Source organism: Gouania willdenowi, chromosome 13 (assembly GCF_900634775.1).
Source record: "Gouania willdenowi chromosome 13, fGouWil2.1, whole genome shotgun sequence".
NCBI classification, from domain to species: domain Eukaryota; kingdom Metazoa; phylum Chordata; class Actinopteri; order Blenniiformes; family Gobiesocidae; genus Gouania; species Gouania willdenowi.
In genome coordinates, this window is record NC_041056.1 from 7244998 (window position 1) to 7271081 (window position 26084).

Here is a 26084-nt window from a genome sequence, read left to right on the forward strand (position 1 = left end):
TTCTTTTTATTCCACATTTTTGCCCTTTTTCACTATTATTTGGAACATTTTGCCCATATAAGCTACCCTTTGTCATTACATACCACCTGACTTCTTTTTATTTGCCCATTTTTTGCCACTTGGCACCAGAACGATTCCCTGCCCTTGTGTGATTTCTGTGCTTTGTAAACTGTTGTGATTATGCAGTAAAAGGTGCGTCGATTTGAAGTTCAAATTCATGCCTCGTCCCCGGGTTTGGATCTGAATTAACGCTTAGAGCTTGTGCTCCATCCTTATTATAGTAGTTTAATCTCACCTCCTTTCACCACTTGCTGCTAATTATCATCACGCTATCAGAGTGCTTCTTCTAACTTGCTGTCTCCTTCTCTTACCCCCCTCATGCTATCAGTGGCTGGGACAAAAAGCAAAGCAAAAGGTGAGTTATTGCCTCCATTTTCTGGGCACATGATTTATGTTCCACACGGTTTCCAATAAACAATGTTTGGCTCACGCTTTTATCTCCCCCTTGAGCCAGGGAGGCATTAACATACACTGCTTTTTTGGAGACTTCATGGGCATTTTTCACCTTTGTTTCTCCAGGAGCAGCTTTGTCGAACCTGTTGAGGATTTATTTTTTCATTTTTTTAAATCTCACAGTCTGCTTCACATATATATATATAAGTTCACTCCAGGAAGCTGCCTGCGTGCTCTCCAGTGTGCATATGGGAAGCTTCTCCCAGTCCTGCTTTCTTGTATTTGGCCTTGGTGCAGCTCCACTGGAGCAGCTTGGGGTTGTGCCTGGTTCAAGGACACCTCAGTGATAGATGAATGAGGGGGGAAAGCATTTCTCATTTGCTTTCAGTACCGACATTTTCTCAAACAGCACATTTAAAATAGAAAACTGCTGCTTTATTCTACACCTGCCCTCTACTTTTTTTTTTAATGCATTGTCCTCCCAGCTGGCAGCATTTATTTCATAACCATTAATTTTGATGTATTGCCTGACAAATTTGGATTTTTATTCATAATACATGTGGAGTGGGGCGGTAGCACTGACATTTCCATCCAGAGCTGTGATTCTAGTTTTGTCTAGTTTGGAGCCTTTAATGACTAATTAATAGATGGTGAGGTTTCACGCCCAATCTGGCAACACATCTGTGATTTTTATTTCTTCATTCAACTTGACAATTGAATGCTTTTGAAGTTTAATCCCAAACAATAATATGCGTTGATATAGTTAATTTAGTTTGATGTTAGCTTTTTTGCTAATAATCGATGTGCCGATATTGTCCAGAACAGAATTTCTGATTTCCAATATTAACTAATACTAGGAATGTAATTTAAAAAAAAAAAAAAAAAACAGCAATATAAGTATTATCGTGAGTATTTAGTATCGAGAGTTGACTACTTTGTTGTTACTCCCCTAACCAATACCCAAATACACACAACAGGGTTCTCGCCAGCACTGTTGAGTGTAGGGGCCTCCGACGTTGTAATTTTTCTCCCCTACGGAGTGATGGCGCCCCCTATGTTCAGTTTTCAGCAACATAGAGAGGATTTTCTCTTGTTTTTTCCTTTTTTAATCAATACTGTCATAATAATTGTGGCACACTTGGACTCAAAAGGGACTTCCAGATGTGCACAGGTTGTTTTAACCCTATTTTTAATCTGAGCAACCCAGAAACACATACATCAGTGTGTGTGTGTGTGCATGTGTGCGTGCGTGTGTAGATGTGTGTGTGTGCGCGTGCGTGCGTGCGTGCTTGTGTTTGTGTGTGTGTGTGTTTGATCATACCTCATTTAAATTTGAAAAGCGTGTCTTGGAATCAGTCTTTTGAATAAAATGTTATTTATTGCCTCTACAGTGAGTGTGAATATTTATTAGTAGAGGAACTAAGCATAAGTAACTCTCTAACTACATTCATCATCACCTTCACCAATTCAACAAATAACTTTTAGTTTTAAAGTAAGGCTGGAACAAAGATTAAAAAAAAAACTAAAAAAACATAAAAACTTGAGCTTTACTAAATTTGGCCCCCTGAGAGTTATACATTTTTTAATTTTCCGCGCCAATGCTGTGAAAGATTCCTGGTGAGAACCCTGCACAAGCCCACTTCCCCAACCTAATTTTAGGTTACATTTGTATATATTTCAATGGAAATAACACAATAAGCCTGCAATTTTAATCTGATGCCACGCTGTATGGAGAATACTTACTCTACTCTCAGTAATAGAAAAATGTACCAATGAACCAAGCATTTAAACAGTGGCATTTGTTATATAGTTTGTACATGCAGTGCAAGTTGATAAAGATAGCTAGCAAGTAAATGTTAGCTTAGCGGTTATCCCGGGAGCTAGTTAAATGTGTGTGAAACCTGGGGACAACAATCTGTCCAGCGTAAAATGACTGAAACACTATCTACCAAAGTGAAAAAATATCATAGTCCCTGTGAGGGTAATACAAGTGTTTATGGGGTGATTGTGGGGTCTTTCATCTCTCCCTGATGTCTCTGGCCAGAAAATTGCACTTGCAACTTTCCTGCCTCCAACCCGGTGGCATAACGTACTGCTTCACGGCAGCTCAATACAAACTAATGCGAGATTATGACCAGCCCTCGTGTCTACAAATTAACTTTTCTCAAACTTATATCATGGCGGAACCAGCAAAAAAAGGCAGAGAAGACCTTTGTCCAAGCAACTTCATGCAGTGACAGCTCAGCAGCAACACACAGCAATTACACACACTGTCGTCACGGCAACAGGCACGCACACGCACTCACAACCCAGCGCTCCATCAGGCAGCACACACACAAACATCTATCTATCTATCTATCTATCTATCTATCTATCTATCTATCGCTATAAAACACTTGCTTTAGCACATGTCAATAAGCCATTTTGTAATTGGTTCGACATTTCGCGGGGGTACGTTCCGGTAGGCTACTTCCGGTTTTGAGAGGAAATGACCTGTATTGAAAGGTCAGTTTAGTGAAACCTAACCCTTTCCCATTACTGAATTGCACTGTAATATGATAAACTAAATAATTTCAATAACTCACATTTTGAGGCAGAGCAGCACATATTGTTTTTTCAATATCAATGGAGAAACTGATTCTGATGTTGACCGATGTTACATTTTATGGCAAATATCTCTATCATAAAGTATATATGATATTACTTTAAGAACATTCTTTTAATAACAAAAGCTCAGACAAACTCCAACTCGTTATAACTATTGGTTTGAGATCCTGTTTCTTTCATTCTAGCCGTTCCCTTTCTGTTGTTGTTTGTGTGTTTTTTTCTGGCTGATAGCAGCCATTGGAACATCAATACCCCAGTGTGGCAGTGACTCTGCCAGTAGAGTTATTGCTGCCATCGTTATTGTTGTTACTGATGGATTCGGTTTAAATAAATGCTTGTTCTGGCTTGTTTGAGTTGGGAATACAGCTGGCCAGCGTGTGTGGCTTACTCTTGTCATCCCAGTGTTGAAAAGCAAATCCTCCCTAACATTTATGCAATGTTTCACCCAGTGTTGTGATGGTTTTCACATTTTTTTAAATTCCTTTGAAAATTTACCTCATCCAAGCTTTCCATTAAGTTATTTTTGCTCCATTTTCTTTTCTGTGAAGGAATGCTGGGTGCATTTCCCCCTCTCTTTTCTTTTCTTTCTTTTTTCTAAGAAAACACTCTGTTTTCTAATTACAAAAGTAATTAGCGGGCCAGTTTTTAATCACTAGAAGCTGCAGACTCAGCATGTCGCTCTGAAAGTCTCACTCTACACTGAGCAGCTATTTTCAACAGCCCTTTTGGCACACTAATTATGACGACTAGCTCGTAATAATCCTAATGATGAAGGTAATTTATATAATCACGTGAATCGGCCTTGTAGATTCATTAATTACTCTGTCAGCTGTCTTTAGTTTCTGATCGTTTCAACATAACTTATGGCCTCGAAACATTAAGAAACACTGAGTCAGTCGCTGTCGGGATTTTGTTTATGCAAGACGTTGTCGTGGTGATGATGATCATCTTTTGAAATGGGGGAGAAATGCCGTGACTCAGCAAGCAGTGAAATAATCATGGTTATAAAAGCACAAAAAGGTTTTGGTCGGATGTGTTAACTAAGCCTCCGAAAAGACATTTTCATGCAAGTTCCCCTCAGAGCAGAACAGCTATTCTGTGCTCGAGGTTATTTTACATCAAAGGTAGCATGCTGAGTGTTATCTATTTGACATGTTTTATCAAACATTAAAAAGATCAACACGTTCTGCCTTTACTGAGCTGAGCATTTTTAGAGATAATTGCGACACGCACGCACTTAAAAAAAACACACTCATTACAGCGGTTCGTACTTTATTATCTCTAACATTTTATGATCCAAGCATTATCAGGACTTTCCTTATGTGAAGCTCTCTACACATAATCATTTTTCTGAAAAAAAAAAAAAACAATTGCTTTATATCACCAGTATCTGTATGTTGTGATTCGTACTTAATTAGTCATTTATTAAGTTTCCTTGAAGGGATACTCAACCAAAATGACAAAGACAGCTCCACTGAAAGACTATCATATGTAGGCTAATCTTTACATGTAACCAAATGCCGGTGATTTAGAACAGGGGTTCTCAACCTTGCGGTTGGGAGATGATGGGAGGCGGTCACTAGGTGTCTTTTTGTTTTGTTTTGTTTTTACAATTTGAGCCCATTTTTCTGCAAGTATTCCAAACTTGCCATATTTTAACCTGTTTTTTATCACTTTTTTCTGTCATATTTTTGCTCCTTTTGATGCATCTTTGCTATATTACTCCCATTTCTTTCTTCTTCAAATTTCAATGCCTTTTTTTACCATTCCATTTGCCCTTTTAAACCCTTAGCACCACTTTTCCCATCTAATGTCGCACATGTTGACCCATTATTGTCAATTTTCACATCTTTTCACCATATTTCATGCTTATTTTGCCAATTTAATTTGTCATGCTCATTATTTGGCAGTTTAAACTAATTCTTCCTACTGATTGTTCCAATATTGACACTGTGAACCCGTGAAAAAACATTTAAAATCATCAACGACAACATGATCATAAATCTCCCTCTCAATCATACGCAGTAGAGAAAAAGAGTCTTTAAATTTGAAAATGTTCACATTGGATGCTGACTTCAGCTCTGCTAACAGTTTGTTCCACTTCTTTGCAGCATTCCTGTCAGAAGACCATTACAATAGTCCAGTCTGCTGGAGATAAAACCATGGACCAGTTTCTCCTGATCTTTCTGAGTCATTAAACCTTTCACTCTGGAAATGTTCTTTAAGTGGTAGAAGATGTTTTTGTGATAGATTTGATCTGACTGCTGAATGTAAGATCTGAGTCAATCAGAACACCAAGGTTTTTGACTTGGTCTTTAGCTTGTAAAGATCGAGATTTAAGATACTCGCTGACAGCAGTCCTTTTTTCCTTGTTACCAAAGACAACCACCTCCATCTTATCATGATTTAGTTGAAGGAAGTTTTCACTCATTCAGCAATTTACTTTTCCTAAGCAGTCACACAACACCTCAATGGGACCATAGTCATCTGAGTTCAGTAATAGATATAGTTGTGTGTCATCTGCGTAGCTTTGATAATCAAAATTACAGTTCTGTAAAATGTGTCCTAAAGGAAGCATATAAAGACTAAAGAGAAGGTGTCCAAGAACAGGGCCCTGTGGAACCCCACAGGACATTAATAATTTGTCAGATTTTAAATTTCCAATGCTTACAAAATAACTTTGCTCCTCCAAGTAGGACTTGAACTCGGAGGAACAAGTTGCAATCGGTGCAACAAAATTGTATGGTCCACAGTGTCAAATGCAGCACTGAGATCCAATAGAATGAGAACAGATACTTTTCCTGAATCAGTGTTCAACCTTATGTCATTGATCACTTTGATCAGAGCGGTTTCAGTGCTGTGATGAGAACGAAAACCTGACTGAAATTTATCAAGTATTTTGTTGAATGTTAAGAATTGACTCAGTTGGTTGAAGACCACCTTCTCAATGATCTTGGCCATGACTGGAAGGTTGCTGATTGGTCTATAGTTAGCCAGTATAGAGGCATCCAGTGTTCTCTTTTTTAACAGAGGTTTCACAGCAGCTACTTTCAGGGATTTTAGTACAGTGCCTGATTGGAATGAGCAGTTAGTTATCTGACACAAATCAGTGACAATTGACTTTACAACAGTTTTAAAGAAGTTTGAGGGTATTGTGTCAAGGCAACACGTTGATGGGTTCAGCTGCTGAACAGTTTCCGCTATTGTTTTTGGGTTCACTGTAATAAACTCTAATACAGTTATTTTGCTGGTTTGATCTAATGTTTGACCTAATTGATTGTGTGTTTTTCCATTGTAATATACAGCAAATTAATTGCATTTTCCAATTGACAGTAATTCATGGGCTATCTAATCGGGGTGGGGTGGGATGGGGATCTCAATTACAGAAAAATATGTGCGAGAGTTGTTGACGTTTTAGCAATAATTTTAGAAAAGTATTGCTGCCTCACTTTGAACAAGCCATCATTGAATTTACGCAGACTTATTTTGTACAGTTCTAGATGAATATGGAGTTTTGTTGTTCCCCATTAACTCTTCTACAGTCAGATTTCAAATTCTGCATTATCTCAGTCCTCCTCCAAGGTGTTTTCTGTGTGTTTGGTTTTCTCTTAGTTTTGATTGGAGCCACCACATCTATGACATTACAGACTTATGTATTAAACTTATCCAAGAGATTATCAACTGCCTCAGCACTCAAGGTTGGTGTCATTGCTATGGCTTCCATAAGCTGTGCACGTGTTGTCATTTATGTACCTTTTCTTAAAACACACAGAAGTAGGGGGGACAGATGTTGCAGTCTCTAAATAAATGGAAAAAAAAGACACAGAAATGATCAGATAGAGCTATGTCTCTTACATCAACAGCAGAGACATCAACACCTTTAGAGATAATCAGATCCAAAGTGTGACCTTGAGTGTGTGCCAAACCAGCCACATGTTGTATAAGACCAAAAGTGTCCATTAAAGCATACAGTTCTTTGGCAGTATTGTCCGTGTTATTGTCTACATAAATATTAAAGTCACCTGTTGTTATTAAAACTCATGAACAAACTCATCTATGAATTCTCAGGAATATTTTGGGGATCTATAAATGACTGAAAACAGAACTCTTGAATTACACTTCAGTAAGAACTACATATATTCAAAGGAGATAAAATCACCAAAAATTATTTCTTTGCACTGAAATATTGATTTAAATATGGCAGCAAGTACGACACTTAATGAAATAAAGTGTTGTGGTGCACTTTCATTGAGAATAGTACTACTGATGCTATCATTTAACCACGTTTCACTAGGAAGTAAAAAGTCCAAGTGATGTGTCAACATTTCCTGGGGACAACAAACTGTTGCAAGATTACTATTGCAACAACATATCATCAGTAGGGTAAAACTAACCTGTCCCATGACGGTCTAATTCCAGCTCACGTTCCCTAAGGTTAAAGGCATCCATCGGTTGCCATGGCAGCGAAGGCTAGCCCGTTTTAAGACTAGTAACAAGTGACACAACTCTCAAACATGTAATTTCCTGTTTCACCCAGAGAGTTTACTGACCCACCACATAAAACTGGTGTATTTTCACCTTCTTCTTTTTTCCCTTTTTTTGTGCTCAGCAAAAACATAAATAAAAAATACTGCTGAGATTTTCCCCAGTAGGGATATTTATTGCACTTCTATGAATTGTCCACCCCCTTCCTCCCCTGACTGTGGTAAATCACAGGGGAGGACAGGGCTCAATCCCCCCCTCTGTGTGAGAAAGACTCACTTTGACACAGGTGCCACTCGGTAACAGGAACCAAATGCTGTTTTTGATGAAGGCTAAAGTGCTGCTGACAGACAGCTCACTCTGTCTTAGTTATTTTTCTCTCTCGGGGGGGACTTCATCAACTCAATCAAGTGACAGCATCATTTAAGCTCTCTGTGTCATTGCAGACATTGACTACACAATGCACAGGATATATGTTTAGTTAGCGTCTGATTTCATACTTGTTATAGGGGCCGTTGAAACACTTCTGGCAGAAAAATAACAATCCAAGCACCTTATTTTAAGCCATCTTTCTATTGGCTCTATTGGCACATTATGGTATGTTTGTGCCTAGTGACAAACTATGAATTTTGTTAACATTACCAGTTAAACAAACCGTACAGGGCAATACATAAAAACACTGTACATTGTTTTACTTAAAAAACTATTAATAAACAACTCTAGAGAATAATAATGGAATGAACGAGTGATAACTCCTATTTTAAAGAATCAAAATGTTTTTAAATAAGTGGAAAGAAACAATATTTAGTGCAGTTGTTCTCAACCTTTCTTTGGATAATGACCTTATTTTGATATCAAGAATTTCTGGCGACCCCAAAGACAATTTTTTTTCCAAGAACTAGTTTTTGAACATGTTTGTTTTTAGTTGAACTAGATTTACAGAGTTAAAGTATAGAAATACAGTTGTTTGATATTGTGTTGTTCTAATTTAAAAAAAGAACAATAATTTAAAAAAAATCTAAACTATATTTTAATTTTTCTGGAATTTCAGGCGACCTCACATGGGATCCTGACCCCAAGGTTGAAAAACACTGATTTAGTGGCTCCTGAATAGATTTATTTCTGCAGTTTTTATAATTTCCGGTGATATCACACCTGGGGGGCCCCCTAGGGGTACACATACTGCTCTAGACGATAATGGGCTTGCGATAACGATGTAATACAATATTTTTTTTAAAGTAAAACAGACCAAAACAAACTTGCAGGTGAAAAAATAACCATGCTTTATATTTGACTTTGAATCTGGACATACTCACTCTGGGTATGTATGACCTTTTTAACTCAATAGGAATATAAAAAAATAAAAGCAAACCATAACAACTTGGTGATGATACATATTGTGATATTTCAGTATCGCGATAACTTGTTGCACGATATATCGTGTGACCGTCAATGTATTTATTGACCATTGTAACATATGTATTGTTTGACCTTTTTATTTGGTAGACCCACTGCCTAGAATGCAAACCATCATAAACAACACATATACTGTATAACACTCAACACTTTTGACCTGGTGGGCCACCGTCCTGCTTGTTTCAGAGGATTTAGTCCTCCAACATACTAAACCGTAATAAGTGGCTTGTGCAATATAGTGTAGTGTCCACAAAGTGCATAAAGTCTTGTATGTTATTTAGGGTTTTTTTTTTTTTTGGTTTTGAGTTCACAGTTTACAATAAGTCCCAAATTTATTTTGAATGCCAATATATCTATTTGTATTCAACAGCAACAGGTTTTAGATTAATTAATCACTTATTTTTCTGCCCAGACTAACTAAGCAAAGATGTGTTAAACAAATATATGTATTTTAAATGTATTTGGTTTTTTTATGTGGACATCATACCCAGATGTTTGTTATGCTAAATCGACTTTTCTGTGCTTTAAACATCATAAAAGTGCTATTTGGGCTGCATACACATGTCCAAAGTGTTTTTTTTCATTGATTCCCTCAATCATTAGTTAGAGGGTGATTTGCTCCAATTTGATTCAATTCAATTCAACTTTATTTATATAGCTCAAAATACAACAAAGTCATCTCAAAGCGCTGAACAAAATATAAAGTCCATAATAAAAAACAAGAAAGAACCCAACAAGATCCACATGATCAAGCATTTAGCGACAGTGGGAAGAAAAAACCCTCTTTTTTATAGGAAGAAATCTCCAGCGGAACCAGGTTCAGAGGTGGCAGCCATCCGCTTTGACTGGTTGGGGTTAGTGAACAGAGGGACAAACAGTATAGGATAGAAGGATAGTCCATCCAAGTGTCCCAGATTAGTTGTGCCGTGAGCCATCGATCAGGAACCTCCAGCATCAAGACATCTGAAACAGAAAAGAGAGCGGAGGGAGAGGAGAAGGCACAGACTGCAGGAAAAAAAAAAAAAAAAATATATATATATATATATATATATACACATATATATTTTCTACAGTCTATGTATGTACCGATGAACGCCCCGCCCCCACGCTCAGTCTCATGTTTATAAAGCAGCATGAGCTCGACTACGTAGTGGGTGGGAGGAGGGTGGGCCGTCCTCTGGCACTACGTCACCGTCCGATGAGGAGGAAGTCAGTGTAACGTCTATAGACACGCCCACTCATGAATATGCATAAGTAGACCGCAAATCAGACTGTTTGTGTAGAGTTGGTAAGAAAGTAACTTTTCAGAGGCTAAAACTCTGGAAAACAGGCGAAGTTGGGAAAATAAACCTCAAATACTATGTTTTTGGGGTTCATTGAACAAATGGAGATGGGTGAAAAATAGCAAGACATGGCACCTTTAACGGTAGGGTAGGCGATTTTTAAAAGCTAGCATGATTTTGAATGTAGCCGCCCTGATGGCTCCGCCTTTACCCCCCTCGCCCCGCCCCTCTGTGCTCCGTCTCACTCACATGCTTGTGCACAGCAGCTGCAGAAGTGGAGCTAAGCTCATCACTTGTATTGTGTAGAAACTTCGTTGTCTCATGTCTCATTCAGCAGTAAGTAAACAATAAACTTTACCATTATATAAGTTAAAAAAAACTTGACCAAAAACTCTGTTTTAACTCTGTCAGTGGTGACGCGCTTTCAGCGTGAGCTCGTGCATGCGAGGGATCGAGAACGAGCAGGGAGACAGGGAGATGTGATGAATGGTTCAGTTTTTTTTTTTTTCCATTGGTTGAAGTTATTACAGATTTATTGCTGCTACAGTTGACAAATTTTCTTCATTCCTTTCTCAGAGCACAGAAGATCTTAATTTCAACCAAAAACTTCAAAAGTGTATCTGGAGGAAATTGCCTACCCTAGCTTTAAGTGTGTTAGCACATCGGCTAATTTACAACAAATAAACAATATCAAATCAATCCAAAAATCCCATCCTTTCATACTTAATAGATAACTTTAAACGCTGGGTTTAATTCACAACATCCTTGTTGAACTCAAAGTCACACAGATGCAAAGTTTCCCGCCATGCATCAACTTGGACAACTAATATAGAGATTAGCCTGAGCAAATGGATAAGATCTAGATGTAGTGTTAATTAGTTGCTAGGCTTAAATAGCTACTTAAGTGTCCCTCCAATATATTTAGGTGATAGCTTTTCGATCAACACTCCTCAGAGAGGAGAGCTTTAGTTTACCATAAACACAGGATGCATATCCGTCAGTGTTGAACCAATTTCGTTTAAATTACGCTGTCAGTGTGAGGGATTGTTTTTGGTGACAGAGCTGACCTTTCCGTCAAGAATAAATTATGTGAATGTGTTTTTGGACATGTTTTTTCCTGTTTAGGAAAGGTCGCTGTAGGTGAAAACAATCAGATATGACTGTAGCCACCTCACATAGTGGCTATTAAAAGTGGCCAGGCTTATCTTCAGTGCATTTCTCCTGCAGCTAGATGTTGTTCATAATGCTTCAACAAGGATTTTATATTCAGTATAAATACTGGTAAATACATAAATAAACATTAAACAAGAAAAAAACATAAAATGAATCAATATTGGCAGATGTGTTTATTTAGATTTAAATTGTTTAATATATTGTCAATATTCAATGTGAGAATATTTGCATTTCTTGAGTGTCGCACTGCATTAGCTAACATTAGCTTAGCATTAACTAGCATTGCATTAACTTAGCATTAGCATTTACCTAGCATTAGCATGGCATTAACTAACGTTAGCATTGGCCTAGCATTAGCCTAGCATTAGCATTATGCCATAATAGAAAAACCGCTATAACTCTCATATACAAAGTTCAAACAGTGTCATATTTGATACACATGATGACTGTCCAGCCCTAAACAAGACTCATTGTCAAAATTACCCATCATGCTTTGCATTCTCAGATGGTGCATGTCAGAGTAGAAAAATGCATATACTGTCCATCCCTAAATAAGACTCAGTGTGAAAATTACCCATCATGCCTTGCATTCTCAGATGTTAGCGGCGTCCGATGCTAACAGCTCTAGCGGAAAGACGATATGTCGTGTTGACCTCAAAATAATTTTGGATAAACTCAGATGGGAGCAGGTTGCTGATGAAGAAGAAACAGGCTGTGATGGGAGGAGCCTATAATGTCACCGGAAAATGCTTCTCCATTTCCTCGCCATCACATTCTAATTGCTGTATCTTGGCTATTTTTCAATGGATTTGCATCAAATTCACTGAGAGTGATTTTCAACTGGTTTTCCCTTTATACTGGGTTTTTAACTAATACTACTGTGTAAATAGGCCTTTTAATTGGTTTTACTGGTTGTACTGGTTTTTCCTGTTCTACTGCAATGTCATTGCTATTGCTCGTCTAATGGTAGGTTATTGCTACTTTAATGCTATATTTAGGTTAAAGCTAATGTTTGCGTAATGTTAATGCTAGGTTAATATTAATATTAGGTTAATGCTAATGCTACATTAATGGTAATGCTAGGTTTAGGCTAATGCTTAGCTATTGATAGCTAATGCTAATGTCAGGCTAATGCTATTGCTAGGTTAATGCTATTGGTAGGCTAATGCTAATGCTAAAACTTTTTAAATGCAATATCTCAGTTACTTTTTTCCACCAATTTCCATCAAATTCGATCCGACCGAACCCCAATCCCCAACATTGGGATACGCAACCTTGGGTTACCGACCCCAGCCACTTCTTTGCACCCTACGATGCAGCTTGCGGCTTTATTTGTTTGTTGTTTTCAGTCCTGAGTCCTTGTTGCCTGTGTATTTCTCTGTTTTTTCTTTACTTGTTTGGGTTTTGTCTGGGTGCACATGTACTGGCTGTGATAATTGTTAGTGCTGTGATGGACCGGTGGCCTGTCCAGGGTGTACACTCACTCCTGTTCTGGGTAGGGTAGAATAGGCTGCATTGACTGGATAATTATGCAGCTATAGAGGATAAATGGGAAGATCGACGGAACAGTTCTGCATTAAGTTCTCATCTTCCTTTTGTCTCTTCAGATGCTCTATGAAATCATCTTTCCACAGACTCAAATCAGACACTCTCTTACATACTTTGTAATACTGTAGTAACTAAAATTGGCATTGATTTAATCTGAATTCTGGCAAAGTCTCTGCCTGCAATTATGTCTCATTGTGTTAGTATGCCTGATTATCACAAACTCTGTCAACAATCATGTTTTTGTTTTTTTAGATTAACTTTATTTAATCAAACTCATTTTCATTTTGCTGATATGCAGACGTGGGACAGTGAGGAGGAGACTTAATATAGAGATGGAAACTCATCCGTTGAACTTGAGCAGAATACACGGAAACCTTCGTTAACAGGAGTACAGCAGCCGTCCAAGCATCTAGACACGTAATGCTTTTAAGTATTCTTTTGTTTATGCACTGGGTTTTTCTATCAGATATGTATAAATGTCTGGTCATTGAACATCGAGCCAGGAGCGCACATCAGATGACCACTTGTTTTCAGGAATGCTGCATGGGTCCCTCAATCGTTCACCTGTACTTAAAGTGAGTTTCCTCAGGTGACAAGCTTTCTATATATACTACGAACTATTTACGAGCCTTAACAGTGGTTCATTCATTGCCATTTTTTAATTTTTCAAGCGTCACATATTTAAACAACATGGTTTCTGCACGAGCATGAGTATGCACGCGCACATCTGTCACGTGTCCCGCTCATTCTCCAAGTTAAAACTTATTAAAAACCATTTGAGGAGCACCGTGGGACAGGAGAGACTGAGTGGACTTGCCATCATGTTCATACAGAATGAGAGAGCAAAGGAAATGGACATACAGAGCATCGTGGACGAGTTCGCGGAGCGCAAGCTTGTCATATGTCCTTCAAATAGTGGTGAGTAGGTCTATAGTACTTCATATTGAAATATTGTTTGTGAACATGTGGGCCGCTGTGCCAGTTTTACTACACTTTATAGCTACTGATACAGGCTCTGAGTTGAAATGGTTAAAGTGGGTGTCAAAATAAAGTGGTCGCTATCCGTGGTGCTGAACTGCTTTGAATATGTGTTAGTGACCATCCTAATGTTTTTGTTGTTCTCTTGTTTTGTTATACTTCATGTCCATTTGATGGACTTCAAAATGACAGTCGCTCTCCGTGGCGTCGAAGCTTGTAAACCCCACTTTCGCAGGCATGTGTATGTTGTAAAATTATGTTATCATGAGCTCTATTATTTGGGTTTAAAGGTCCCGGTCATTTATAGTGAGTAGTAATAGTAAACATTACACTCAATTGGGAATTAATTACTGAAATTTAAAATATAAATTACTTTACTGTCCAGTGATGGAGCAGTAAAGGACAGCTGGAGAACATAACTTTATGATAAAGTAGTGGTTTGGCCGGCAGCAAAGCAGAAAAATGTGTCAACCAAAGGTCAAAGGGACAGGTCTAACCTGCTCCAGGCCAAAACTGAAGTGCATGTACATTTCTGATGGACTTTCCAGAGCGAGAACACTTCTGTAACATGACTTTTTAATTTGCAAAGAAAAGTCTCAGAGGAAGTTTTTATGAGGTATTCAGTTTCTATACTTTTCTTAATAACTTTATAGCAGGGGTGACCAACTCTGGTCAGATGTCTATCTTCTCCATCACACTTGAATCTATTCAGTGTGTAAAAAAAAATGTTATGCGGAAAATTAACCCCTGCTTTGTACGTTCTTTTTGGGGTTGTCTATAATGTATATTCTGTGTTCATTAAAGACCAGTGGTTCAAACACCTTTTTGCTCAAGTACCCACTTCCTCTAACTTTTGACATTGTCCGACGAGAACAATTTGCTCACAATTCTGTGAAAAAGAAACAAAAAACTTTAGAGCATAATGATGGAATGAATGAGTGATAACACACATTTTAAAGAATCTCATTTTGTAAATAAGTGGAATGAAACAGTATTTAGTGTTTAGATTTATTTTTATAGTTTTTTATCATTTATAGTTATTTCCTGCATGGTGTGGAACCAAGACGGGCTCTTGTATTTTCAGTTAATGTTCTAATCAAAATCGTTTCTATCATCATTTTGTATTTTTTGGTGTCATTGTATGTGTTTAGCTGTTTTTTTGGTTTTGGTTTTGTTTTTGTTGTTTTTTTTGCATTTTGCTGTGATATTGTGTATTTCTGTCTCATTTGTGGCCATTTTGTGTGTTGCTGGTAATAGTGAGTATTTTTCTCTCTTAGTCTCTTTTATCCTTTTTATTTATCCTTGTTGTTCTCACTGTCTATTTATTTGTTTAATTATCGTCTTAGTGGCTTCTCTTGTAAATACACTTATCTATTTTCATTTTTATTTTCTCTGTATCTTTCACCAAAAGAGTTGTTTCTTAATTAATGTATTTTGTGTAAAATGACAATAAAAGCATTTTATTTTATTCTATTCTATTTTGGTGTCATTTTGTGTATTTTGGTGTTAGTTATCTGTTCTTTTTATTATTCAGTATTTTTTTCTTTTCTTTTGTTTGTTTTTGTTTGTCGTTTTGTGAGTTGCTAGTAATATTTAGTGTAATTATTATTTTTTTAACTAAAAATAAACATCATAAAACCCCATATTTTAATGCTTTTTTAAAATACTTTTATTTGTTAATTTTCTCTCTCTCTCTCTCTCTCTCTCTCTCTCTCTCTCCCTCTCTATTACCTGTTGTGCCATCACGTACCCCCATTTGAGAAACACCGTTATAAACCACACCCACACATTATGATGAGAACTTGACCTCACTTTTTATAAATTTTATAGAAATTTTAATTTTTGATAGATTAGCAGTAGATATTGCTTACTTAAGTGCAGTTGTTTAATCATGTTTTAGTAATCCAGAGTTTTGAGTTATGGGAGTTCAGGCACTGACAAAGTGGTTGGCATTCATCCCCTGCACTTCATTCACTTTAAGGGAGGATTGTTGTTGGTGTTGGCAGCATGATCGCATAAATGCTATACTAAGCAATAATACCAATGCTACAGTTGGGGATCATGAGACAGGCAGCCATTATCTAGACAGCCTGAGACGGACACTTTCAGGCATGATTACATCTTTCTGAGCTGAGACTATCGCTCCTGATTTCAGTTCAACTCCGAGGTGCCATGCATGTCTGACCGAGCCCATTGCTAAATGAAAGAGCTACACAGAGCTCCAAGTCTGCACTTTTTCCCTTTCCCCCCCATGCTTCAATAATTATAAAGCGCAAGACTGATCCGGAGCAGAGTGTTTTTCGGTCTGAACAAGCACACTTATATCGAGCGAAATGCAGTCATATACAATACTAAACTTACAAGTTCAGACATGCTCAAATTCACTCTGAGAAATTACAATAACTTGCAATTTTCGGATTCTTAAAAAGCAGGTGGCACCACAACATAAATTTCCCACATATCCATGTTCTCAACATCATGGAGTGAGTAATGAAGCCCTCAAAAAACCCTCAGAAAACATCTCTTCAGAGTGTTGTTTAAGATAAGATGATGTTTGTTGGGATTTCCTGTTTAACTTAATGGGCATGGAACAGTTTCACAGTACAGAATGTTACTCTTTTGTTCGTTTTGCTACCTACTAATATAAATCCATAGCACAGACACACTTTGTCCTAGATCTAAAACCGTGTAAACTGACTCAGCTCAACCGGTGTACACTTACACCTGGGGAGAAACTCTCATTCAGCACACCAATGCAAACACTTTATCAACATTGGCCTAATTTGAATATAGCTGCAGTGCTCTTCACATTAATGCAAAGACTCTGTATTTATTTTAAACCATTCGGCCTGTCTTGATCATTCAGATCGGAATTTAGAAATACAGCAACTTTTGAAAGCTATTCTGCAATGGAAATGTACAAGCGGCTTTGGTGAACGATTTGGTTCTTTATTGTTATATATGTGTTTAGGGGTTAGGGGGTGTTGTTGTATACATGTTTAGGGGTTAGGTAGTGTTTTACTAGTCTAGACCGGTCTTGGTATCAAGACCACATTTTGAAGGTCTCAATCTTAGACTCGCTGGAGAACAGCACTTATCTGATGTTCTTCAACTTCACTACTGTAATAATAAGGAGCAACACTTGGAACTGTTCCCGATTAAATCATGCTGTAATTTGAGTTAAAACACTTATTTTTAGCTCACTGATTGTTCTGCCTCCTTGGAAATCTTTTCCAGTGCCACCTGCACAAATTGGCCATCAGTCCATCTCGTTTCTATTCAGAAATATCTCTGAATACTTACTTTATTAATTTAAAATATGTCTGGGCTTATCAGTGGCTTTTCAATACATACAATAGTTTTTTTTTTTTTTGCAAAAATTTAGTTGAACAAATTTGTCAAGACTTGAGATTTTTTAATGTTGTGCTTTGAAAGATTTGCATACACCTTTTTTTTTGCTTGTCAAATGTATTTAAAGTTAAACTCAAATTAAAAAAACCTTGTTCAACCTTGTTATGGATTTTAACATGGATTTTAGCGTTTTGGTCTTGACTCGGCCTCGACTCCCAAAAGTCTTGGTCTCTGTGCATTCTGGTCTTGGGAGAGTCTTGTTCTGGGATAGTGTTGTCTTGAGTACAGCACCACGGTTAGGAATAGCATGGAACTGTAACTGTTTATATGTTATTCTACACCAACAACACCATAGAAAAGCCCTATAAGTTATTTCTAATAGCTGTCATTTCATCAACAATTTGTGAGTGGATCTTCCTCATGCCAATATTTGTAACCATACCTCAGAAACTGTGAGATGGTACCACACTAAATATAGTAATTTGAGGACAAAAAGCTTCAGATACAGAATACTTTTCTTGCCAACAGAGAGTCAAGCGTCCATCAGAGAATGAATAATAGAATGTGAGGGGGAATAAAGTGAGAGTATTTCAGATGTGAGTTTTCCTGGCATTTCATAGTCTAGGTGTCATGACAGGGAAATCCAGCAATCTTTCATCTTGGGCCTGAACTCAGCATCTGTCACAAGTTCTACCTCTTTGTGAAAACTCTACTTGGCCTCGTAAGGGACAAAAAGGTCAACAAATAAAGCCAAGAGCAAGCCTTTGTCTGGAAGTTAGCAACAGAATCACGTGAACAGATCAGTGAAAAGATCAGTGAAAAGAAAGTCATGGTTGTGGCAGGATTTGTGGAAGTTTGGCAGTACAGTGACTCCTTAACCAGGTTACAGCCAAAACCCCTGGTTACTGTTTAGTGGTTTACTACATTAAGAGAATTGGGAGCTTGGGAGCCTTTGTCTTTGGTTATGTTGGGACTCTGTTGGATATTTTGTTATGAAGCTTGTACTCTGTTCTTGGTCCTGGAGGAATGCAGTCGCCATGCAGATATTAAGTTTTGCATACTGAGCTAAACCGACTGCAGGAGTGAATGCGTTTGTTCTGAGTCAGCGGGGATAAACTCCTTTCCTTTGGATGTAGAACATAAAGCACTTTCCTGACATTAAGCATCAACAACAGCAAGAGATCGTGGGTTAGGGTTAAAAAAAAGTTAACAATAATGTCCAGATATTTGTGACTGAATGCTTTTAATCTTTGTTGAGTATTTGCCATTTCCAAGTTGTAATTTAGGTGATGAACTCGAACATAATATTCTTAAACCGTACATATTTCTTAAAAATAATTGTCAAATGAGGATCTCTTTACATCAAAGTTTGTAGCCAAACTTGATCATTTGCATGACTTTCTTGCTGCACAATGTATTCATAAAACATAACTTCCCGATTGGGGTTATTGTGACATTGTGTGACGAAGACTGTGGGTGTGCTTTTTACAATGTGCCCTTCATATTGTCGGAACCTTCTGTGACACCTATTTATTGATTTCAGCCGGTCAACCGTAAGATCATTGTCTGTGAACTAGAGATATAGAAATAAATCTCCCATATACCTGACTTAACCTCAAACTCTGCAGAGGATGCAATACATCAAATTGGAGGAATTTAAGTCGGTTTTCTGATAATGATAAAGAAAACTGCACACTGTTGTGTGTACGGTTTGACCGGTTTTGCTCTCATGTCTTGACAATTAACTGGAATTATATATAACACAGAGCTAATTGACAAGAACAGTGAATTTCGACATCTGTTTAACCACAATAAAAAATGCACACATGCTATCTACAGTGTGGTATTCCTTGGGGTGTTGCAGGAATAAAGATTAGAAGAACAACTTCCTGTGGATGGAAGAAGTAGTAGTTGCATTCCAATCTGAAAACAAAAAATAAGTTGGTATGTTTCTTGGTCTTGAAGCGAATAATAAGGTAACTGAACTTTGATCTTGATCATTGTACCAAGATAATTCACACTTTAAAGGCTTATAAGAAATGTATATCTCTATTTATAATGATACAGTAGGTCCAAATATGTAGCCACCCCCATTTTTCAAGTATGCAATGAAATGTGCAGTCTGGCTCTGATCTGGACATAAATGGGTGGGGTTATATAGAAACCAACCCAAGATAATAATTATCAATTACAATTACGAGATGTGAATTCTTGGAAAACACCAAATGAGAGATATGGATTCTTGATTTTTTTAAACTTAATTAATCCAGAATCAGTATATAATCTAGATCGCCTCCAACATGTAATGGAATCTTCCATGGTGTAATGACTATCTTTGGTTAGAATTGTCAAAATACGTTCACGTATTCCATGCTTACAGACAAACAATAAATAAACAGCATTGAAAATATTACCTCTTTATTGATAAGTTAAGCATGTAATATCAAATTGGCCAAAAATGTACTTGGGCACTTTTGTTATGAGGGTGACACTATTGTTAATCTCACAATCTCTCTAATATCTATAATCCCATCATCTCTTCACTCCCCAAATACTTATCAACATTCCAAGTGAGTCGGCCGACACCAGGGACCGTTTATTATTGTAATAAGCCACACAATATGTTAATCAACCCTGCACTATAAATCCCGGACTCCGAGCTAGTTCGTTTCACAACGAAAGAAGCTTCTTTGATGAGAGATGAAACGTCTTCAAGTCCAGTTGCTTCAACTAACAAACATGACCTGAATGACTTAGAACCTCCACAGACAAGTTATCTGTTGATTGTAATTGTCTCTTTGCAAAGCTCTTGTTGTATAATCCTCAAAGGATTATATGCAGGAGCACCCATATTCTTACTCAACGTCATCAAAATCATTTGCATGGCAACTATTTTTTTAATAAATGTTGGTAAATTATAGCAAGCTCAAGTCTAGTTAAGCCAATGCTTTGTTTCTCACACTATAGGGGAAGAGCTTGGTTGGTAAATATAGGCATGACTTCTACTCTTGAACTTATTTAGAGCAGAAGTTGCAGGTTTTCTTTTGTATTCCTGCTAAAATTAGGGTGTGAAGCCTTCTGCATGGATGGATAGGCCTTTATCGCATGGCATTATGGGAAGTCATTTGTATCTAATGAATGTAGTGTGTGAGTGAGTGTTGGAACTGGTCGGAGTGGCCGATGGCCCACTATGGCAGCCTCACTTCCGTCAGTCTGCCCCAGGCCAGCTGTGGCTACAATAGTAGCTTACCACCACCACTAAGTGTGGAGTGAAAGATAATCCCTTAACTCTGTAAAGCGATTTTGTGTCCAAAAAAGCGCTATATAAAATTGATGTATTATTATTACTGCAAAAAACACCCTGAACAAACTATGATAGAGTAAGTGAAACAATCAAATCTAGGATTCCAATGATATATTATGGAATAATCAAAGTCATTTCTTTACAAAATAAAAGTAAACTTGCCATTGACTGTCTGGATTAGTCTGGACTGGGAACCAAAGCATGCTGTTATATTTTGTTGTCCCCACAACGGATGTTCCTCTTAATTAAAAGGAATATTCATCCCCTGCAGGTTTCAGGCAGCCTTCTCTCCTAACATGCTGGTAAATGAGAAACAGAGTTTACAGTTGGTACATTTGTCAATTTGCTGGTGTATTTATTGCTTGGATGAGAATTTTGTTTAAATGCTTTTGAAGTTTTAATCAAATCTGCTTTTGTTTTACTTTTTGAAAGACTTATTTTTGTTTACATAGTATCCTAAAAAATGTGTTTCATATTTACTGTAAATATTGATGCTTTAGGGGAAAGTTTACAGCCATAGGAATCCAGAGTATAAAGAACACAGCTTTGATTTAATAGTTTGCTGAAAATCAAACTCAAGTGTGACATTATTTATTTCACGAGCAGCTTTTATTTGTTATGAGTATCATTTTTTTTCCCTTGCTAAGGATGTCATAGAAATGAATTATATTATTAAGTAGTGCTGTTGATTGATTCTGGTCCAACTCTCAACGTTTTAGTCCAAGTATTTCAATTTGGTGTATTTTGGTGTAAAATGCAAGAGTGACTGCCCTTTATGGGTTGAAACTCAGCTATTACAATTTCATTTTACTGTTGAATAAAAACAAGATTCTGTGACGTTTTGTGACCGTCTTACGTCACTAACAAGCACTGTTAGCCCCGCCCCTTTTATAAAAACTAGCACCTGTCGGCTCTTCAATCTGGGCTGAGTAGGTGGGATTGAGAGACTTGTGAATGGAGAGGTATTAGTTAGAATATTTGATGTAAATTAAGTAATTAGAGTAATTCAAGTAAATGATGATTCCATTACATTTTGAAAAGGATCAATATTCTGATTTTGGATCATTTTCAAAATTCAGAAAATCCCTAGCTTTCATCATTTGCAAAATTTTTGTTCATAATTGACCGATCTGGGTGAAATGTGACTCATTATGTCTCAATTACTGTATATTGAGTTGGTTCCTCAATTATCACACTGGCTTTAATCTGTATTGAATCAGGATTGTGCATTTCATCACAATATTTAAAAAAATATGCCCATAGGACAAACATGGGCAATTGGTGACCCGGAGGCCACATGTGACCCTCAGTTATTATTTTTTTGCGGCCCCCAAAGCAAGACTTCAAAAATTGTAATTCAACAAGTTGGAAGGTATATGAAGCCCAACATAATAATAACGCAAAGTACACAAAAACACAAAAAATGACTCATAAAACATACAAACATACAACACCAAAGATGCAGAAAATGACATAAAAATACACAAAATTTTACCAAGAACACATTATGACTCCAAAAACACACAAAATGACTAAAAACTAGCGTAACGTCAACACCCTCTAGGAGACCTTTTTAAAAGCGGGGGGAGGGGGGACCAAGGGCCAACCCCCTTTTCCGGTAATTTTTAAATTTATCGGAACATAGTTGTGTGATATATCATTTCAAAGGCAATTCAACATAGATTATGATTTTACGTTGCACAATTTCATTTGTTTTACTCTGTGGAAAAGAGTCATTTCACTGAATTCTCGGGAATGTGGTACGTGCTATTTGGCGCGGGCCATAGGCCTGGCCGTAGTTCATCAGAACTTGTTTTTACTCTATTCGGGGTATCTTCAAAGGGGACAGCTTTTCATAGAAACCGTTTAGGATAGTTAATAATTTTATATTCTGATGTGACGTTGATGACTATGTATTCTTGTTCAAAATGCTAACATGAATATTGATCATGTTTGTAGCCCCCTCTGTGATAGAGTTGCCCATCCTTGCCATACGATATGTGGTGCTTGGCAGAGGTTTGCGTATATATGTTTGCATTTGTGCTGTATAGTCTTCCAAAATCATGCTATTATATTATGGAACAGCCTAAAAGAAGAGGTACACGGCTGAATCAAACAAAGCGTTTTAGACATTTGACTCTCAGGGTCAATAAATGTGATTTGTAGACATGTGTTCCAACATGACTTTTTGTTTCCACTGAGAGGCACTGCCTAGAGTTACTATACCTCGTTGGTATGCAGAGTGAAGCTCAGCACCTCCAACACCTCTATTTGCAAGTGAGCTGGTGTAAAATGAAGCACCAGAGGTGAAATTGTGGTTTGATAACAGTTCGGTGTCCCTATTACTACAAAAATGAATAATTACCTCGATACTCCTTAATGAATGAAGTCATTTTCTTTTAAGTATTTCTCTAGTTATTTGTTTTCCTTTTTTTATCCTGCCTGCAGTTTAAGGTTTATTCTGTTGTGGTGTGCTTGACTGCTCCCCAGCCATTCATCAAGGCGCTGCCTTCCATTATTTGGTGCAGTCAGCTGAAACTGAGAAAGGCTTTTGGGGTGGTATGGCTCATTCTTCTTTCAGCAACTCATGTTCTCTCAGAAAGAGATGCTCCTTGTATATTCCCCAATGGCCTGGGATCAGCAGTCATCACACAAATCAGTAGATATTATATATTCACCACCGTCTCTAATGATCCATCCTTGGTGCACATGTTTTCAGTGTGTACTACATCTAAAAGGGGAACAAAAAAAGATTTCCAGTACAGCAATAGTGATAAAGCACTTCATTTACATAAATCAGCTGCCGCTCCTCGTCCTCCTTGAAAGTACAGTCACAAAGAGCTTCATCTCCAACGTATTCACATTCTCTAGATTCCTCACCCAGGCCGCAAGAACACCCCCAAATCAATACCCTATAAGTATCATATTCTTGTGCTTGTAATATTGTCAGACTCCGATTCCATCAAGCCCTGGTCTGAGCTGCATTCTAATCCCAGCATGAAAAGAGGCCGCCTCAGATGAAATGAAATGGTTTTTATTGCTAGTGTACAACTCAAGAGCCAGCCGCTCGCAACATCTATATTCATATTCATCCTCCACACGTGCCGAGCAGACCTCATTCCTCCCGGAGACGAGGATAATCTACATCTAGTTTGTGTTTTTAGGCAGACATCTGTTTCCACGGTTGGCCCCCTCAGAATCAAATCATCAAACGTTAGTGTTTACAAAAGAGACGCTACCAAACTCCACCAATTTGCATTTCTACCTAATTTCAGTGGCGCGTGTGGAAAATTTGCTTCGTGTCGCTCGGTTTCTTCGGGGAAAGTTGATGCTTCCGTGAAGAGATGTGTCAGCACCAAGAGGACTGTGCAGCACAGCAAACGACTCCACTAATCTTGTATTTGCTGACATTGTGACTGATGATCAGTGCACTGGTGGCCCACCTGAATGTTGACTGTAATTCTGCTCTGGGGGGAAATTGCCAGTTTGGAGCTCCTTTGCTCTCCTGGTGTGAACAAAAAAAAAAAGAAGCCCTCTGAGGTCCATGCGAACATCATTAAAAAACAAGCATTGTAAAATTAAAGCTCTGTCAAGGGACCAATTATAGCTTCAACTGTTACTGTAGGTCCGTTTCGGTTGGCTTTAGCAGTTATTTAGAGTGAGGTCACCAGTACAAAACAATGTCATCATAAATTCAACAGAAATACAAATAAAGACACAAATAAAGATAGGCAACAGCCAGTTAGAAAATACTACTGAAAATAAATTCCTTGATGTAAAAATTGACAATAAACTGACATGGAAATCTCTTTACATATGTAGTATTTATACTTTTATTGATTTGTATGCATTATCATTTTATTTTTAATCATTTTTCATGTTTTTGCACCTTATCTTTCATCTGCACATTTTCTTTGTGTAGTCGTGCTCCTTTTTCTGCATGTGTGTATAATTCTTATCATTAAAGTAGAGTATCTTTATTTATCATGACAGCTAAAAGTGCAATAAAAAAGAACACAGAAGGCAACACACAGAAAACCCAAAAAATAGTGCAATGAAGATAAAATAAACATTACAATAATAGAGGATATATATAAATATAAATACAGATAGAAAAAATAACAACAAAGAATACAGATACAGTATATACATATTTACAGGTGGGTTCAAGGAAAGATATTTACATATTTGCACACAGTACCAGTATTGTCATGGTATTACTGTTGTTTTTTAATATGTCGCTCTTTGACCTTCTAATTACCCCTCAGGGATTAATAAAGTTTTTTTTCTGATTCTGATGGAAAGCCCACATCAGACATATAAAAAAACAAAATGATCAAAGTTCAATACATGCACTATTGTTATTACAAATATGAGCAATAGTATATTTAGCACACACTAATAATCTCTTTATTCAATCTAAGTAACTGAAAATCCACGACCATGTGAAATATTACACTCTGTAAAATTTATTTAAAGCATTTAGAAAATCTCTACCAGTCAACATACATATATTTTTCACTTTTAAAGAGAACACTCATGGTACTAGAGGATTTGGGAATGTCCTAATACCGAAGGTTGGAAGCACCAAACTGAGGGGTGTGCCATTAAACATATAGTAAAATATGTATTCATTATTTTTGCACCAAAATAACTTTCTTGTTACTGTTCTAAAATATACATATGATTGCACATTTTGTTGTTTTTATGAGTTTTGGAGAAGAATAGTCAGAATTTTTACCTTTTTTTTTAATAAAGGTTACATTTTTTACCCATTTTGTTGACATTCTGTTGCAATTGTGTGGCTAAAAATATTTTATTCTTCAAAGGGGAGGCACATAAATGTTTGAGTATATGTAGTGAATTTTAATTGTAGGCTCTATCAAAAGGTATTAATACTAGAGGTTTGTTGAGTTCATTTCTTTAAAAAGATTATCCATTATTTACGCATTATTTTTGCACCATAATTGTTTTGTTGACTGTTAAAAATGGGAGTAATTTACCGTTTTAGAGCCATCTTGAAATCACGTGATTGATGATGTCAAACGGCCCCATTGCCTGTAAACATCCCAGTGTTTCCTATTGGAGTGAAGTATTTATTCTGCTTTTTGTATCATTTATCAGCTTGACAACGACAACTTGTGCTGTTTTTAGTTGCTCTAAAAGAACAGAAAAAGTTAGAAATACCGATGTAAACCTCTTTTGTTTACCGAAAGAGAATAAAAACAGTTGTGAAGGGGGGTGACAATTCTAACTCTGCGGTTTTGTAGTAGACAATGAGGCAGAGAAGAAGAGCTCTCCTGAGGGGTCTTAACTTCCCCTTAAACAGTGCGTGGCTGATGCTCTGGTGGCTAAAGTTAGCGAATAATCATAGACAAGTTTAGTGCAAAAACAATGCATTTTGTTAGGCATAGATCTTCTAATAAGTACATTTCAAAGGTTTTAGGCCACATTTGTAAAAACAGTGGAGGATCCCTTTAAGAGCAGCC

The 26084-nt window shown here is 37.2% G+C and overlaps 1 protein-coding gene across 3 annotated transcripts in view; it reads left to right on the plus strand.

Annotated features, from left to right (window-relative positions):
• Positions 1 to 26084, plus strand: part of cadm2b (cell adhesion molecule 2b) — a 223326-nt gene that overhangs the window by 148457 nt on the left and 48785 nt on the right. For 2 of the 3 annotated variants that reach the window (XM_028464139.1, XM_028464140.1), the window contains exon 2: positions 389 to 415. The exons of the other annotated variant lie outside the window; for it this stretch is intronic. In XM_028464139.1, the coding sequence (XP_028319940.1) occupies positions 389 to 415 (27 nt within the window). The remainder of the gene's footprint in view (positions 1 to 388; positions 416 to 26084) is intronic. 3 annotated transcript variants of the gene reach the window in all.